Source organism: Vanessa tameamea, chromosome 19 (assembly GCF_037043105.1).
Source record: "Vanessa tameamea isolate UH-Manoa-2023 chromosome 19, ilVanTame1 primary haplotype, whole genome shotgun sequence".
In the NCBI taxonomy this organism is placed as follows: Eukaryota; Metazoa; Arthropoda; class Insecta; order Lepidoptera; family Nymphalidae; genus Vanessa; species Vanessa tameamea.
Window position 1 is genome coordinate 216982 of NC_087327.1, and position 16846 is coordinate 233827.

The 16846-nt window shown below is 36.6% G+C and overlaps 1 protein-coding gene across 1 annotated transcript; it reads right to left on the bottom strand.

Annotated features, from left to right (window-relative positions):
* Positions 1–456: 456 nt before the first annotated feature.
* Positions 457–2097, bottom strand: LOC113397047 (centrosomal and chromosomal factor). Its single transcript, XM_026635189.2, has one exon. The coding sequence runs from the start codon at positions 1754–1756 to the stop codon at positions 1148–1150; it is 609 nt and encodes a 202-aa protein (XP_026490974.1). The 5' UTR covers positions 1757–2097; the 3' UTR covers positions 457–1147.
* Positions 2098–16846: the final 14749 nt, after the last annotated feature.

A 16846-nucleotide genomic window follows, 5' to 3' on the forward strand; every position in this document is an offset into this window, starting at 1 on the left:
TTGCCGAATAATATTAAATAGAAATGGTTTGGATATAACTTCATTTATATACTAGTAGTAGTATTAAACGTAAATAACGATTTTGTTAATATTACTAACGAATGTAAGCCAATATATCGATAAGTATGAGTCTATTGGAATTATTCGCAGAGTAAATATTAGCAACGCGTTTTTCTCAGGAAATCTTTGATAACGTTGCACTAACGTCACTCAATTTCGATTTTGACCGAGTTTCAAAGATCGAGAGCTATACTTACTTCAGTGTAAGTGCAATCCATTATCCTGGGCTGTTCCCGAGCACAAAACATCCAAGATAAGGCACTGGGAGGCTATGCCTCGTCAACTCTATCTCAACACCACTCCGCACACCACACACTGGGATGCTTGTCCCATCGATAGCCGGACGCCGGACACCGGAAACTTGGATCGTCGCGTTGGAGGTAAATAAAACGATGCTTTAGGGATTTTTGTAAAAAGATAGTTATATTTTTGGCATTGGACTATGACACAATATAATACTATGATATGCTAAGTAAGCGTTTTATAAAGACTTTTACATGCCGAATATTTGTTAATCAGACTATTCATCAGAGGACTCTTTATATATAATTTTAACAAACATAACTGCTTACAAAATGAGAGTAGAGTACGATTCTAGTTTACCACTCAGGACTGTTCTAGAACTCATCACCTATTCGAAAACATAACTATTTCTAGTTTTATTCGTAATATTTTTCTCACTTTCATTTTTTTACTCTATAGGTACATATTTATTATAATACAATTTTTGAACATATAATTATTATCGATATGATATCTTATACAGAAATACGCAACGAATTAGCGACGGTACAATAATTTATCATGAAGCATCGGTTACGGCGACTGCGAATAAATACTTTCGTTGGTGGGTATGCGCCGGCGTCGTCGCGCGGGCGACGGCCGGCGGGCTGCGGCGAGTACGCGTCACATCGTCCGGCACAGAAACACATAAATCAACGTTCAAACAATATCAACGCACATAGGTACTATTTGGTATTCGGTTCATACGCGGCGCGGCGGCGGCGGGCCCGGGCCCGGCGCGGTCGCACCGCGCGGCACTTATCACTAACTAATTACAACGAAACATCACAGAGACCGGCCCCGGCTACATGTAGATCGGCAGCTGTTGCAGCGCCCGCTTGTCGAAGCGCTCGTAGTGCGCGGCGGGCGGCAGCGCGCGCGCTATATCACAGTCGAGCGCTTCGGGCGGCAGGTACGGGTGAGGCTTGAGTCGAGCTCGTGCTGCTAGTTTGCCGCCGCCCTCCGGTGCATACTCGAACCGGTAACGCCGAGCGTCCTCAGGGGCTCGGGCGCGTTGCGCCTGGGCAGGCTGTGGCGGTGGCGCAGGCGGGGCTGGTGCCGCTCGACAGCAGCGTCGGACCGCTCTCCCTCGCGCTCTCGCGTCTGGAGCGGCCGCCGAGGCTGTCGCCGCGGCTCCTGCAGCGCTGGCTACATCTCCTCGGGGAAGGTTGTTGACGAACGGCACCCGCCTGAGGCTTTCGAGCCTCCGGAAGTGCGACGGGTGAATCATGAGCAGCGGCTCGATCTTGACGCCCTGCGGTGGCTTGGCACAGTCGGGAAGCTCGTATTCGATACTGCAGTCTACGTGTAAAGGCACCGAGTAATCCTTGGGGGCGAGCGAGGCGGGCCGCGCGTCCCGTCCGAAGCGGTCGGCGGCGGCGAAGTCGGCCTCGCCGCGGGCGTAGCCCGTCATCGTAACGGGCGCGGCCTCACGGCATGTGCGCCGCGGGGCGCGCGCCGATCAGCTGATTGTGCGAGCTAAGGCGCGCGGACGTGCGCGCTAGTCGGCGGCAGGCGCGAGACTGTGGCCGCGGCCCGCGCGCCTGCGCCGCCCGGCACCTCCCGCCCCGCGCTCGTCGCGAACGGTGCGTAGCGCACGGAGCGCTGCGGTGCGCGGCGGGAGCGGGCAGCGCCGGCCCGGCGGCGGGCGCGGCGGGTTCCGTCCGATCGATAAAAATGGCGGCTCGCGGACGAGCGCGATGGTGCGCGGATTCGCAAGGCGCAGGCGAGCGCGCCGGCTCACTGCGCCGGTTATTGTGACGCGAATGTCAAACAGCTGACTGCGAATACGTAGGAAACGGCGTGTGTTTATCGGGGCATATCTCGGCACAATAAAGAAAGACGCAGGCCTTGCGGCTCACTTTGGCGTTCTAATCGGGGAATTCTCATAGATGTGTATCACATGCCTTATGCAGAACTTAATTTTGTAACGGCGAAGCTATCCGTTGCTTTACAGTGAAGACAATAGCAGAATTTGTTCGCATTCTTAGAGATATGTATATTTTGTGATTACAATAGAATGACATTGTGTGTAGTTTGAGCTGTCACAATATTGTGTTTTATATAGAGAACGTTTGTTCATTATGCACATAGCAATGAGAATAAGATTTTACTTGGTAATTATTAACAGACTAAAGGTTAACATAAAATATAGGAACTTCTTTTGTTTGTTGCTACAACAATAGACCCGCTCCATCATTTTAACTTTAAACCTTTGAAATTTATTGTTTTTTAAAAGCTTATAAAATACAATTTAATTAACTTTGTTAGATTACACTTGAACACGATATACCTAATACGAATGTCTACCGCTTCTAAAAATCGCTACAGTATTGTGGACTAATTATTATTGATACCTCATTAATGAAGTAACTCGTGTGAATGACATATTACAGTTGCCTTAACATTCAAATTTTAAATAATTTTGCAATAAATCTGTTATCAAATATGTTATTTTTTAACAAACCCAACTTGATGGTGATTCATAACTAACTACAATTCTAAGACTAAATTATACTAAAAGTATATTTTCAAGCGCATCACATCACACGTATTCTCCGTAACTGATATGAACAGAGTATTCTAAGAAAGCTGAAGTGTCTCGCCTCAGCTGGGCTGAGATGTAATCAGACACGCGCGAGCTAGCCGAGCTGTGTCGTGACTCGGGATACACACACACATGTTAAACATACGTTGATGCACACAATTGAAAATGACATCCTCACGAAACTTCATTAGCATATAAGAAAAACAACATGGCACCTCAAACTGTCCCCTGCGAGACACCATTACGGAGTTTATAGGTCACTATTATAGTCACGTATTAACGATTATTTACCACACGTTACATTAACCGCATATAACAATTTATATTTTCCATCAAATATTTAATAAATTTATGATAACGTGTATTTATTCAGTTATATGTTAAATATTTTACACTCGCCTTATAATATACTACTATACTTATGTACTTACATGCGTCTATAAATACGCTACTGACTAAATTGTACATCATAAATATTTATTAATAAGACTTAGAAGTTATTTGAAATACATTTTTATTATACAAATGTATTTTAGTATATGCAGTTTTGTTTTAGTTTTGTAATTGAATAAAGTAAATTTCCTTTCAACATTGCTAGTAGCTTGACTACTTCTAGCATACACCGCGACTCGTACCTATATAAATAGATATACCTGAAGTGTTTTAGTCACACAATTTCATTAAAAATTGAATCATCTTTTCAGCGCCCCTCGTTCCAGTTTAAACTCAATTCAAAAAGCATCTTATAAGATTAGAGCTCGATAATTACGGCGTCTCAGAGAGAGCTTATATTGATCACTGCTCGGCCTCCTAAATACACTTATAATCTCCTTAAGTATTTTATTATTTTTCTATTTTTTGATTTGGTATCCTGCTATTGGTCCGTTTAACTGACTTCAATCAATTCCATTGATTGTTATATTTGTGTGTAGTTTAAAGAAGAGACTTAGTTTTTCATTTTAAAAGTAGTGTTGCTGTAAAATAGAGTTTACTTTTATACCGAATTTAGGTTTTTTTAGGCATTTAGTAGTGTCAGTATAAATTATCTCGCCTTTGGGACGCGATGGAAAAATACGAACGAGATTGGTCGGTATATCGGATGGAAATGTCAATTACGACAAGTACGTCGTCTGTAGTAACAGACGTCATACAAATCATAAAGGTTGATTAATCGCCTTGTTGGTCTATTGGCTAACTTATTGGGCTGCAGACCCTAAAGTGCTGGGTTCAGATACCCGTAAAAAGTTATTAAGTTTTTCTGTCGACCAATTCTCAGTATCAGCCCGGGTTTTGGTAATTGCCAGTGTTTACACTCCCCTGCGTCGGATAGCACGTAAAGCCGTTGGTTTTTTTTCTATTTACTTTGCAAAATAAATACAACATTGTTAGCACTATTATTATGAAGATAAACTTATTTTTTTTAATAATACAATTTTTTATATTCAATGTGGTTAAGAATTTCTAGGTTACGTGAATTAAATAAAATTTAAATTTTCTCAAAAATAACGTAACCTATTAATTTCACAAAACCCAACGAAACGCGCACACAAATATTCGAACATGCCTTGCGACGCTTCGTTACTTGCAAAATATTGACACAATATAGTCGTATAGTTAGTTATAAATAATTTCCACAGACTGCAATTAATTCACATTGTAAAGTAAGTGACACCGATGTTGTAATGAATATTTATACAGCTAATATCGGTCCAGTCAGTAATGAAATATTACGGACATAACATAATACTTCTCACGGGGCTATATTTTAATGAAACGCTGAGACTGTAACGCTAGTGGAAGGATAGCCTTACTAAACCGCGTAACCCGAGAGATGAGCAACGGAGCGAGAGAGGCTGCGGACGGAGATATCACAGATCGGGAATACTTATAAAATGACATCGGGTCTGCACCCAGCGCGTCGAGGGACATCATTTTGGTTTTATAATTCGATTCATCGTCTACAGATTTTTTTAATAGGGGGCAAACGGGCTGTAGGCTCACCAGATGGAAAATGACTACCACCGCCCGTGGACATTTGCAAAACCTGGCTTGTAGGCGCGCTGTCGGTCTCTAAGGAATGTTTAGGCTCTTCTTGATTACGGATGTAATTGATGAAACTTTGCTTTCTCCTCGCATGTGTTGTTTGTGGGTTCAAATCAATATTTGTATTATGAGTCGAGGTTGTCAATGAATATTGACTAAAAACCGCGAGTACAAACCCGGGCACAAGTAAGTTTATTTCGTATTTTGAATACTGAGTAAATTTTAATAATTTACAACGGTTAGGATACGTTCCCGATTCAATTCCAATCCAACTTCAACTATTCCTTATCTACAGGGACTCAACCGAACCTATATGATTTTATCGTACTCCGTAATATCAAAACCAAATTTAAATGTTAACGATGGTAATACTGGACAATAAAATTCAAGCGGAAAACGGATAAACGGCTATGATTACATACCGATTCTATTGCGATAAAGTGACAATTGTTCCACTGAAACATTACATTGGAATGACATGGCGGGATAATCTCTAAAACGTCTTCTCAAGAAGAAACAACGTGTTTGTCGGATGTTGGATAATTACTGAATATTACTTCACTTTAAACAATTGTTTATCAAATTAAATCAAATCAATTTTATTCAAGTAAACTTCACAATGAATCGTTTTTGAATCGTCAATATTTAAACACTACCACCGTTTCGGAAAGCAGCCTCCTTCGAGAAAAAACGGCAAGAAACTCGCAAAGTTGCTCTTTTAAAATAAACAGATTTACGATGCTGTTTTTTCACAATAATTACTGTCCTGTGATGGAACCCGAGCCTAGATCCAGGATTTTTTTTCTAAAAAGTATTCTTTTAATGAATAATAAGATTTATTTATTCTTAATAGACTTTTTAAATTTTGTAAATGGCAAATTGATGATATTTCCCGGTATCTTATTATATATGCGTATACCATTGCCCAAAAACGTTCTCTGTACCGTATGCAAACGGAAAGTAGGGGTTACAAGTTTATTCTTATTTCTTGTATTAATAGCATGTATATCAGCTTTTATGGAATACTTTTGTATATTCTTCTGTATAAACGTTATATTATCATAAATATATTGTGAAGCAGCCGTAATGGTGTCCTAGAGCTAATATTGTAAATAGTTCGGATAGCTCTTTTCTGCAGAATAAATACTATTTCAAAATCTGCTGTATTACCCCATAAAAACATTCCATATGACATAAGGATATGAAAATTACTAAAATAAACTAGTCTAGCCGTAGTCTAGTGTTTTAATTCGTTACGTACCTCCTATAATAATAATATATCAACATTTAAATCAATAAATTATATGTAACTATATATGAATTTAAAATTACACCTGCTATTTGACACGAATAAGAAATACCTGTTTAATTATTATTTATCTTACTCTTTTAATTAATATTTTAACTTTAAACGAGAAAAAGCAAATATGAAAACATATTTTTCTTTATTTATTTAATAAATAAGCCCTGTGATAAAATTTAAAAATGATATTAGTAACGCTTGTTTCCTAAGTAGTAATAACATTCCTATTTAAGCTTAAGTTTATTATAGGATTGAGAACATTAGCCCAATAGCCTGCGACGTTCACGCAAGCAGATTGTTTACTGTTGAGCTATTGGTGCTTAAAAACGTCGAGTTGATATGCGGCTCAACGATGCGTTAACGTGATGAGATAATTTGATTGATCCGACATATTCAGGGATACCATTATTTTAAAAGGGGCTATATATGCATGTCGGTTTTTTCATACAACATTAAAATATCGTATTATTCTAAGCTACTATACATATGTGTGCACCGTTGAATGGTTGACGGAGGATACGAATCTAGGAAACTCTGGTTCCAGAATAACTTTTGTATGTATAACGAAGCTGGAATCTCACCGCGCTAACGAGGCATTTGAAGATGTTGGCAACCCTTGAAAAAGGCGGTGCAACAAACGGACGGCACTTAAATAACATGAGTAATCATATAAACGGTGAAGTGACGAGAAACGTGCAACAATGTCGTTCCCACGCAGTCTCCAAATTGTGTCCAATTGTGGAGCTTTCTTCGAAGCTACTCACTCACTACTCGTCATTATTTCATTCTTATGCCATTCATACAAATATTTATAATTTAAAACAAATTCGCATAGCCTCAAAATGCAATAAAGTAGCACTAAGCTCTAAGAAGCATATACAATTATACATACATTTTAATATAATATATACATTTTTTAGTAAAGTTTTAAATATAATTATTTAAAATAAAAACTAAAACAACTGGCAATTAAGTAATCGTTCATGTGTTTAAATTGTCTTCGCCTATTTTTAAGTATCTTCGGAAAGCAGACGTAGTGGACCCCCTTATAGTGAGTAATTACCTTCGCTCAAAGGCTCTGGCGCTATAAGATATAAACCACTCCTTACACAGACAATGCGCCGCCAGCGATGGTAACTAAGATGTTTGTGCCTGTAATTATCCAGGGTCGTTCACCCTTCGAACCGGAACACAATAGCAGTACATATTTCTGTTTGGCGGTAGAAAAACGGGCGAGTGGTACGTACCCATTCGCACGTGTCCGCACAAGTTCCATCGCGGGTTAAATATAACCTATTAAAATAGTTACTAAATTTAATTAAATTATAGAAATAGATGAAAATTATAATTATACATTTCATAACCGCTTGGAAAGGTGGCAAGGTGACTTGATAGAAGTATTTCCCTCATCCCTATGTGAAGAATGTACCAGACCTCCTGTATCCAGTGGAGGCAGTAAGGCGGCGTTTTATATGTTTTATAAAAGTTTCAAGGCCTTATTGCTTTAACTTGTGTATGATTTATGTAGCAGGGTTACTTATATTTTTAAAGATATCATAAAGTAAATATATTGAATGTACTTAAAGGCCACATAACATATTCCATTACAGAAACAAACAACCAAACTTTATTGATAGAAGAGCTGTGAGCAACGCCCATGTCACTTATCCCTTGGAACTTTGTATGTTCTGTATGTTGATCCACGATAATTATAACAACAGCAACAGCCTGTAAATTTCCCCACAGCTGGGCTAAGGCCTCCTCTCCCTTTAAGGAGAAGGTTTGGAGCATATTTCACTACGCTGTACCAATGCGTGTTGGTGGATACACATGTTGCAGAATTTCGTTGAAATTAGACACATGTAAGTTTCCTCACATTTTTTTTGTTTTCCTTCGTCGCCGAGCACGACACGAATTTGAAACACAAATTAATCACATGAAAATTCAGTGCTGCTTATCTGAGTTTGAATCCGTAATCATCGGTTAAGATGCACGCGGTCTAACTACTGGGCCATCTCGGTTCTCGATATTTATAAGCTATTGCTTAAATTAAGTCAAGGTAAAGTTTACAATAATTAATCAGATACATATGAATACTGCTCAATACAATAAAATAAAATAAAATAAAATATAAAAAAATGAGAAAAAAAAATTCAACGATAACGACCACGCGGTGACTACTTTTAATTCTTATTTTTACATAGTTCAAGACTTAATTTTAATAATTCTTATGTAAATACATAAATACTTTACTAACTCGATTAGTGAATTTTAAATGAATAATTAAATATATACGAAAAAGTTTGTAGACCACTTTGAAATTTCTATCACATAAATTAAATTCTGGATTTGAAATTCCGAAATTGTACTCCATAAAATTAACTTTACAGCGGTATCCAAACTATCTGGATCCTGAACGAACAAGAGTGCACTAATAAAAAGACAGTTGCCCAAGTGAGGCGAATAAGTTCGTCCGTAAATCTGCGAAACGATTTTATTTTCGATATACTATCCACAACTACGTGAGCCGAGATGGCCCAGTGGTTAGAACGCGTGCATCTTAACCGATGATTTCGGGTTCAAACCCAGGCAGGCACCATTGAATTTTCATGTGCTTAATTTGTGTTTATAATTCATCTCGTGCTCGGCGGTGAAGGAAAACATCGTGAGGAAACCTGCATGTGTCTAATTTCAACGAAATTCTGCCACATGTGTATTCCACCAACCCGCATTGGAGCAGCGTGGTGGAATATGCTCCATACCTTCTCCTCAACGGGAGAGGAGGCCTCAGCCCAGCAGTGGGAAATTTACAGGCTGATTAAGTTATGTTTATGTTATGTTATTATCCACAACTTCTTACATGAGATATTTATAAAGTTATACTAGAATTATCTACAATTAAAATATGTAATAACAATTATATCAATTTTGAGGAGTTATGTAACGTAAAAGACCTTTGATAACGAGATACTTCAAAAACTACATTCAATGCAAGCCAAGCTCCGGTTTTAACCGTAAGTGTAGACGGGATTTAAGTACTGTCGTTGAATAGCTCTTCTTCGAAGCTAAAAGCTACTTTTTACGTCTATAGTTCATATCTACTCCATATACGTAGCTGTTTCAAGTTAGCCCGGACTCGTTTCTATCCACTGTGATATATGGCCACCGCGATGTATTCGTGTTCTGCACTTCGTAAGAAATATAGCCATTAATTTTAGAGAGTGAACTACTTACAGTATTTATCATTGAGGTTATTACACGCGGGAAATTTAATCTTATACTATCTTCTTTTTCTAAAACAAAGTCGTTAGTTTAGTTAGCGATACTAAGAAATAATTTTTAATGTAATGTACCTACTCTTACAAAAGTATAAATATTTGAATTCCATGCAGGGACAAATAACCAAAAACATAAAATAATACGATACAGAAAAAGACAATCATTACTATTTTCATGAAGAAAGTTCTGACGCAGAATAATTTACTCACAAGTGCTGAAACCACTAGTTTTCCACTTTTGGGGAAGATATTTACGTGAAGTCTAATATCTATATACATATATTCGTTACTATAATTGAATAACGTTTTCTGTAAAGTGGTTGAAATTTGACATTGATTGACAAAGATATGGGAAAAATATGCCGAATGGGAAAAATGTGCTTTACTGGTGTGCGCCACGTAAACCAATGATATTATATAACGTTTTATTAGAACGAATCCATCATAGTTGAAACTATCAGTCAGTTTATTACAACAAAAGCAAAATACATTAACAAAAATAACTTATTAGACACAAAATTCAAATTAAGAACATTATTATTTTTTTAGTCGGCCTAATATTATAATTACCAAAATACAGGTAGCACGTAGGCCACCTGACGCAAAGTGGACCTTTGACAACAGACGTTGCTAATACAAGGGGCATTCGGTTAGCCCCTAAACCCAGCGATATTACTAAAGCGCTACCGACCGTGAGACATGGGACATTATGCCCCTTTTGCCTGTAATTACTGACTCGCCCTTTACAATGGAACGCAATTATACGTACACAATTATGCATACAGGATTATCTTAAAATTGAGGACACGTTATGTATAAAAGTTTGGGAATGCATACGGGTAAATTTTTAATTTGAGTAATTTAGCCAAAAATTCTAATCAGTTTGGCAGTGCTCAGGTAAACTAAATTGTATCAAATTATATTCCATTAGCTTCTGCAAGCACTTTTGAATGGTCATTTCGTGAGATTATATTAAATGTAAACTATTAATGGTTTGAAATTCTGATCTACGATCGGCAAGGAACTCAGGGGTTAGGTACTCCTCCATCAATTATGTATATCTCAAAAGTATATTACCTTAGTAAATAAAAAAAATATGGATATACTACGATATAGTTTACGAGACTCATTAAAAAAATGAGGCTAAGCTCGACGGGTTTACTAGACGTTGAAGAGTTTCACTTACACCGCTTAACTACATCATCAGATCACGTCGATCGTAACAAAATAATTACATAATCATCCCAAATTATAGATATACTCACAAAATAAATCAATACGATACTAAAAGGTGTAAAATTGGGAACGAAATTCCATCAACCCAAATGTTGAACATCTGCAGATAAAATGAAATAAAACGACGCAAAAACATAACCTAAAACTAAATTAAATATATATATATATAGCAAAATAGGTACATGAACCCTCATTGTCAAACGACGAGGCATAACTAGAATTATTCGGTGCCTCCAAAGCATTCCCTCCATGGAGCGACTTTCTCACGAACCCTTTAACAAGATTAATTTATTGAAATTTTTCCACCGTCTCCAAAGATTCTGCTCCGTAAGCAAAAAGAACGGGTTTTTAGATTATCATCTCGAAGGGTAGGAAGGGGACGAGCGACGTTGAAACATTTGAATAAACCTCATGGATAATTTTATTTTGTGTTTTCTCAAGCAATGATAAAACGACCCTTTGATAGCATTGGAGTCTTTCATTTGAGACTCCGGACTTGAAAAGAATATAATAAGACAAAGGTCGAACTATCCATCATGGCCAAATGAATGCTATTTAAATTATATTTTAGAGTTCGCTTAAATAGGGGCAGCTGAATTATTTGTAAAGACATATTATATTTTGTTATAACACACCACATTTCATCCCGTAACATATTGGTGAGAGTTTTTAACCTCTTCTGTGACAATTACTCAATTTCGAGCAGCTACTGAGAATTTATTGTCTGAAAACCTGAAAATATTTTAATTATCCGGAATTCGAGCCCGGAATCAGAGCTTCTGCAGCCAATGAGATAGTAAGTAATGCACAAGGATCTTGTTTAGATAATATTTGTTATTATGACTAAAGATTCATTTATAAAATTTATTTTCCTCTACTTTTTGAAGGAATTGTTTATACCTTCGGTAGGGGGTAGCCTAAGGTAGGTAGTAGTATGTTCTCCCACCATCTGATATAAAATGTAACTATTTATTCACGCTGGATTGAAGTGGAGCAAAAACTCAACACATTTCTCGATAAACCGGAGGAAAGCTATTTAATAATTTACTCTCGAGGGTCGTCAATGTATGACGGCGCCGACAGAATAACTCTGGCTAGTTTATCGATCCCCGTTCTCCCCGGGGGCTCGATTGACCCTTTTTTCCTCATTCCTATTTATTCCCGGGGTTAGGTTTCTTCGCCCCATGGTTGTGTTGTTGGTCTGTTGTTTGCTATGCGATTGTGCGACAGTAAGTCGCCTTTTGTTGTTTTCTTAAACCCCCCAGACATCAAGGGCCGTCACTTGTCATTTAAAGCAGACACAAAGAACGGAAAGGTCTCAGCTATTCTTATAAATTAAAACCAACAATGCGGACGCCCGGCTTGTTATGGAAAATGATTTGCTTATGATATTGTAGAGTGCAGGAATATTTTAACTAGCATGAGAATATGCAAAGCTTAAAAAATCTCTATACATTGTTTTTTAAAAAAATGTATACTTCACCTCTTAATATTCTTCAGTAAAATCTTGCAATTGAATTTAAACAAATTCCATTCAACCGTTTGGACTGAAATCTCACACTCTTCTTTTGGATAATGTTATTAATATTAATATTGCAGTCGCTAAATAAGCCAGATATTTTATTTATGTATGCCCTTGGTTTTAACTCTTAACTTATTTAATGTAAAGTGTTGTACTTTTCCCTCACAATAACGTGAAATACTATAAAAGATTTCACGGAACCGGTAATGTGATTCAGCAAAACTGCTACTAACAATCTTGCGACCATTACGAGCGATCATTATTTAAGCAGAAGTTACATTTCTACGTCGGCATTAAGAATTAAAAATAAATTGTTCTAAAAATTCGCGTAGAATTTCAGAGCCGGGAGCTTCATATCAGATTGCGACTTCAAAAACAAGCAACCACCACTAATTTTGAATGTACTTAAAGCACGGCTATATTAAGTAATTCGTCTTGTGCTATTTAAAGATGGAATGAAACAGTGAGCAAACCCGAATGAAATGAAATTCTGCCATATTATACAGGTGAACATATACTTGTGAAGACGTACACAGACTGTAATTATACATATAAACTTTAGAACCTAAATAAGTTACTAAATAAGTTTATTTTGCTTTCGTTTTTTTTAAGAATCACATTTAATAAAACGTATACATTTCGTCTAAGTACTGGGAATAAAAGTTTCTTTCTGGCATAATGTTTTAATATAATATTAAAGATCTTCACATCTAAGCCAACTTTAATTATTGTTTGAGATATATTTTTATTCTGTGAGTTTACATCGTTACTATTTATTTCATTATTCATTAGCAGCCTGTAAATTTCCCACTGCTGGGCTAAAGGCCTCCTCTCTCTTTGAGGAGAAGGTTTGGAGCATATTCCACCACGCTGCTCCAATGCGGGTTGGCGGAATACACATGTGGCTGAATTTCGTTGAAATTAGACACATGCAGGTTTCCTCACGATGTTTTCCTTCACCGCCGAGCACGAGATGAATTATAAACACAAATTAAGCACATGAAAATTCAGTGGTGCTTGCCTGGGTTTGAACCCGAAATCATCGGTTAAGATGCACGCGTTCTAACCACTGAGCCATCTCGGCTCACTGGGCCATCTCGGCTCATTTCATTATTCGTCTTTTTCATAATAAATGTCTTATCGTTTTTCTAAACTGCAATCGTTTACGGCCCTGTTTGTCATGTTTTGTTACATTTTATTGACATAAGCCTGTAAATGAACGACTGTAAAAAAAGCCGTTAACCTACTTCAATAACAAGCTTAATGTTCCATAATTTTTTATTATTTATTTAACTTCAATATTGTATTTTATAGTCATAATAAATACATGTTTGTAAGTTCCGACTCTCTGATTATACAACAATAATAATTGGTATTACGTTAACTAAAACAAATTACTTACTTTACAATAAACCGTATCCAATCTGCTTCGTCGCTCCAATGACAGTGACGTCATAAAAATAAGTGGCATAAGCCACTAAAAGTTATTGAGTTTTTCTGCCAACAAACGGTCAAATCAATTTGGATTTAGAAGGTCATGAAAACCACGTTAAGAGGCTGGTTCTGCCCGAAGATGCAACTACAAGGAGTTCAGTCTCTTTTTGAACCATCGGACTATGAGAGTAGGAAATATAAAATGCATCATTCAAAGTAATAAGTCTGTCACAAAGGGTAACAAACTGGGAACAAGCAACCCTACAATCTAAACAATGCTGTCACTTGAGTGCTGTGATTTAAATGATCTTTCAATATTTGATAAAAAAACTATAATGTTAATTTCTCATTCACCGTTGAAAAGTCATCGGTGCTAAGCGAGTTCACCAGAAAATAATAATTAAAGTTAAGTTTTATGCGAATGAAACATTCTCAGGTCTTTATGCAAGCCCGTAATACCGCAATGTTTTGTGTTCCGGTTTAAAGGTTCAGTGAGCATGTGCAAATAGGCGCATGGGACATAACTTTTTAGCTCAAGGCTGATAGCGTATTGGTGATGTAAAGAATATTTAATACTTCTTAAAGAGCCAAGTCTATTGGCAACTTACTATCAGTTAGCTTACGGTAGCTGTCTTGATGTAGCCAATAATACGGTGTTTTTAGGAATAGCATTGGAATTCTAAACTTCAATAGAGTTCTCATTTATCGTCTCTGACACGAAGACTCAGCACCGCAGCATACGAGGTTAGAAAAGTCAGACAACTAACTGATAATGATATCGCTCGTTTAGTATATTTTAATTATTTGCAAATAATCAAAATATATATCATTATGTCATATGGCATATTACTTTGGGGTAGCACCACATATATTGAATCTGTTTTTCAATCAGTCTCGAATCTGAATTTCAATCAGGCAGACATTATAAAGTTTCTGACTGAGTCATAACTGATCCAACATATAGATAAAGATTATATAGGAAAAACTATAATATATCCCGTATCCATCTTTAACTATACGATGGATGAGTAAATGACAGTTCTCGGGCCGCAATTACTTTCATAAAGAAAACATATTGCCACACTGATATTACAATATTAGTGTGATGTAGAGAATATTGGTGCTAGAAATCGGCTTATCAAGTTACAGTATCACCAGTCACGTAGATACGCGGACAATACGGGTCTCGACGTGGGCGACTAATTGGTCCATTCATAGTCACAGGCTCCAGATCACGTGTGATGTTTGTATCCAATGTCTAAATAATGTTGTAATAGATATAGACGTATACATGAATAATTTAGGATGGATAGGCATTTAGTCTCTCTTTGAATTTCACTCACGTTCAGTTCCACTGTTTTACTCCATTGTTAAACGAAAGAGGGTAATGATTTTGTATTAACTGTACATACTTTAATAGAGTTTGTGTTTACATTTATGAAATGAAGTTTATCTTCGTAACAACTTCGAATTTTGTAATATTAAAACATATTAAAGTTCTACCCTTTTGACGAAAAGTTTGAATTCATTTAACTTATTATCATGCTGCTTGGTAAGTGAAAGCAAAATTCGTTATAACAAACACTAACTTAGAATTAAATCAATTTTTATAAATGTTTACGATATAATGATTAAAAATCACCAATACTAAAATACTTTCTGGTACTGGACAGAGCTGCACAGACGATTCCAAGTCAACTTCTATCTATTCTAAATATTATCACCTATTACATTAATTCCTAATCTTTGAGCTTGATAAGTTAACTTATTTAAAATATAAATTAGTTTACTATTTTATTTGACGTAAATTTCATCAATCTCAAAATCTTCTGTATCTTCGTGATCAACTTACACAAATTAATTAACCGGCTTTAACCGGTAGGGCTTTATATATATAGGCAGTCTGGGTGAGTTCTACCCAACCATCACTTATTGTACCATCAAAGGCAGGCGGAATCCGTGTAATTACTGGCATGGGGGATAATGGTCGGCGGCGCATCGATGTTGTAGGAAGTGTTTATACTATCTACAGTGCAAAAGTTTCTAACCAATTTGCAGACAATAGAAGGAAATTCTATAAATAATTTTAATAAAAAAACTGTTTTCTTCCATAATATTTCATACTTTCATTCATTACATTCAAAACGCGTCTCCAAATTCGGAACAACACTGAAGTATCCCTTTGTTATTGTCAATACACATTCCTAAAAGCACTGAAAAGAAATGAAAAATCGATTCACGGAATAACAATCTACCCTCGATTATTCTACGTCACATTGAAGAATAAAACACATTGCGTTTTGTACTCTATCACTAGACCCGAAGGTTTGTTTTCGCGTAGGTGAAGTCTGCTTTAGGCAAATAGGCCACTTCAACTTGTTCATTGTTATTGCACCTTTCGTGGGGAGAAGTAAACGTTTTGTCCGTGTGTATTGTCGATATCAGGTAAAAAATATATTTCAGTCATTTAAGGTTCGAATTTATGTTTTATGGAACTAATCTCACCTTTATAACATTAGCACGGTTGTATAAGTAAATACAATAAAGCCGTAAATGAATCCTTGAATTATTCATTGTGAAATAATTGTAACTTAGAATATGATATAATGATTCTCAATTTTATTGAAGTAAACTTCATTATCACAAGACAAGCAATTCTTATTTAAATTGTTGATTGCACGAAATCCATATTCACAGTCGAAACTCTAAAAAGTAATTACATAAATTTTTTTTCTTTATACTGCATTTTTACTTGTCATATGTATTTTTATATAAGCTTAAAATAACACTTGATTAAATTATTGAATGTTGAAATATATATTCAAATATGTATACAATCAGCCAGAATAATTTGCCAGCGCTGGGTATGTCTTTAGTTCTCTATAAAAAAAAACCACCTGTTATTCCAAACCATATGAATCTCTTCAATGCAAGTTACCGGATATACGTCTCAGAGTTTCATTCGAACACATGTAGATTTCCTTACGGTATTTTTTACCATCGATCTCGATATGTATTATAAACAATCGTGAAATTCCCAGCTGCGATCTGAACAGGGAATTGGGACAGAATAATAAACAACAATTGCAAAAATTTACCGTAAACCTCACAACTTGAAACAACACGATAAATTCTCGATT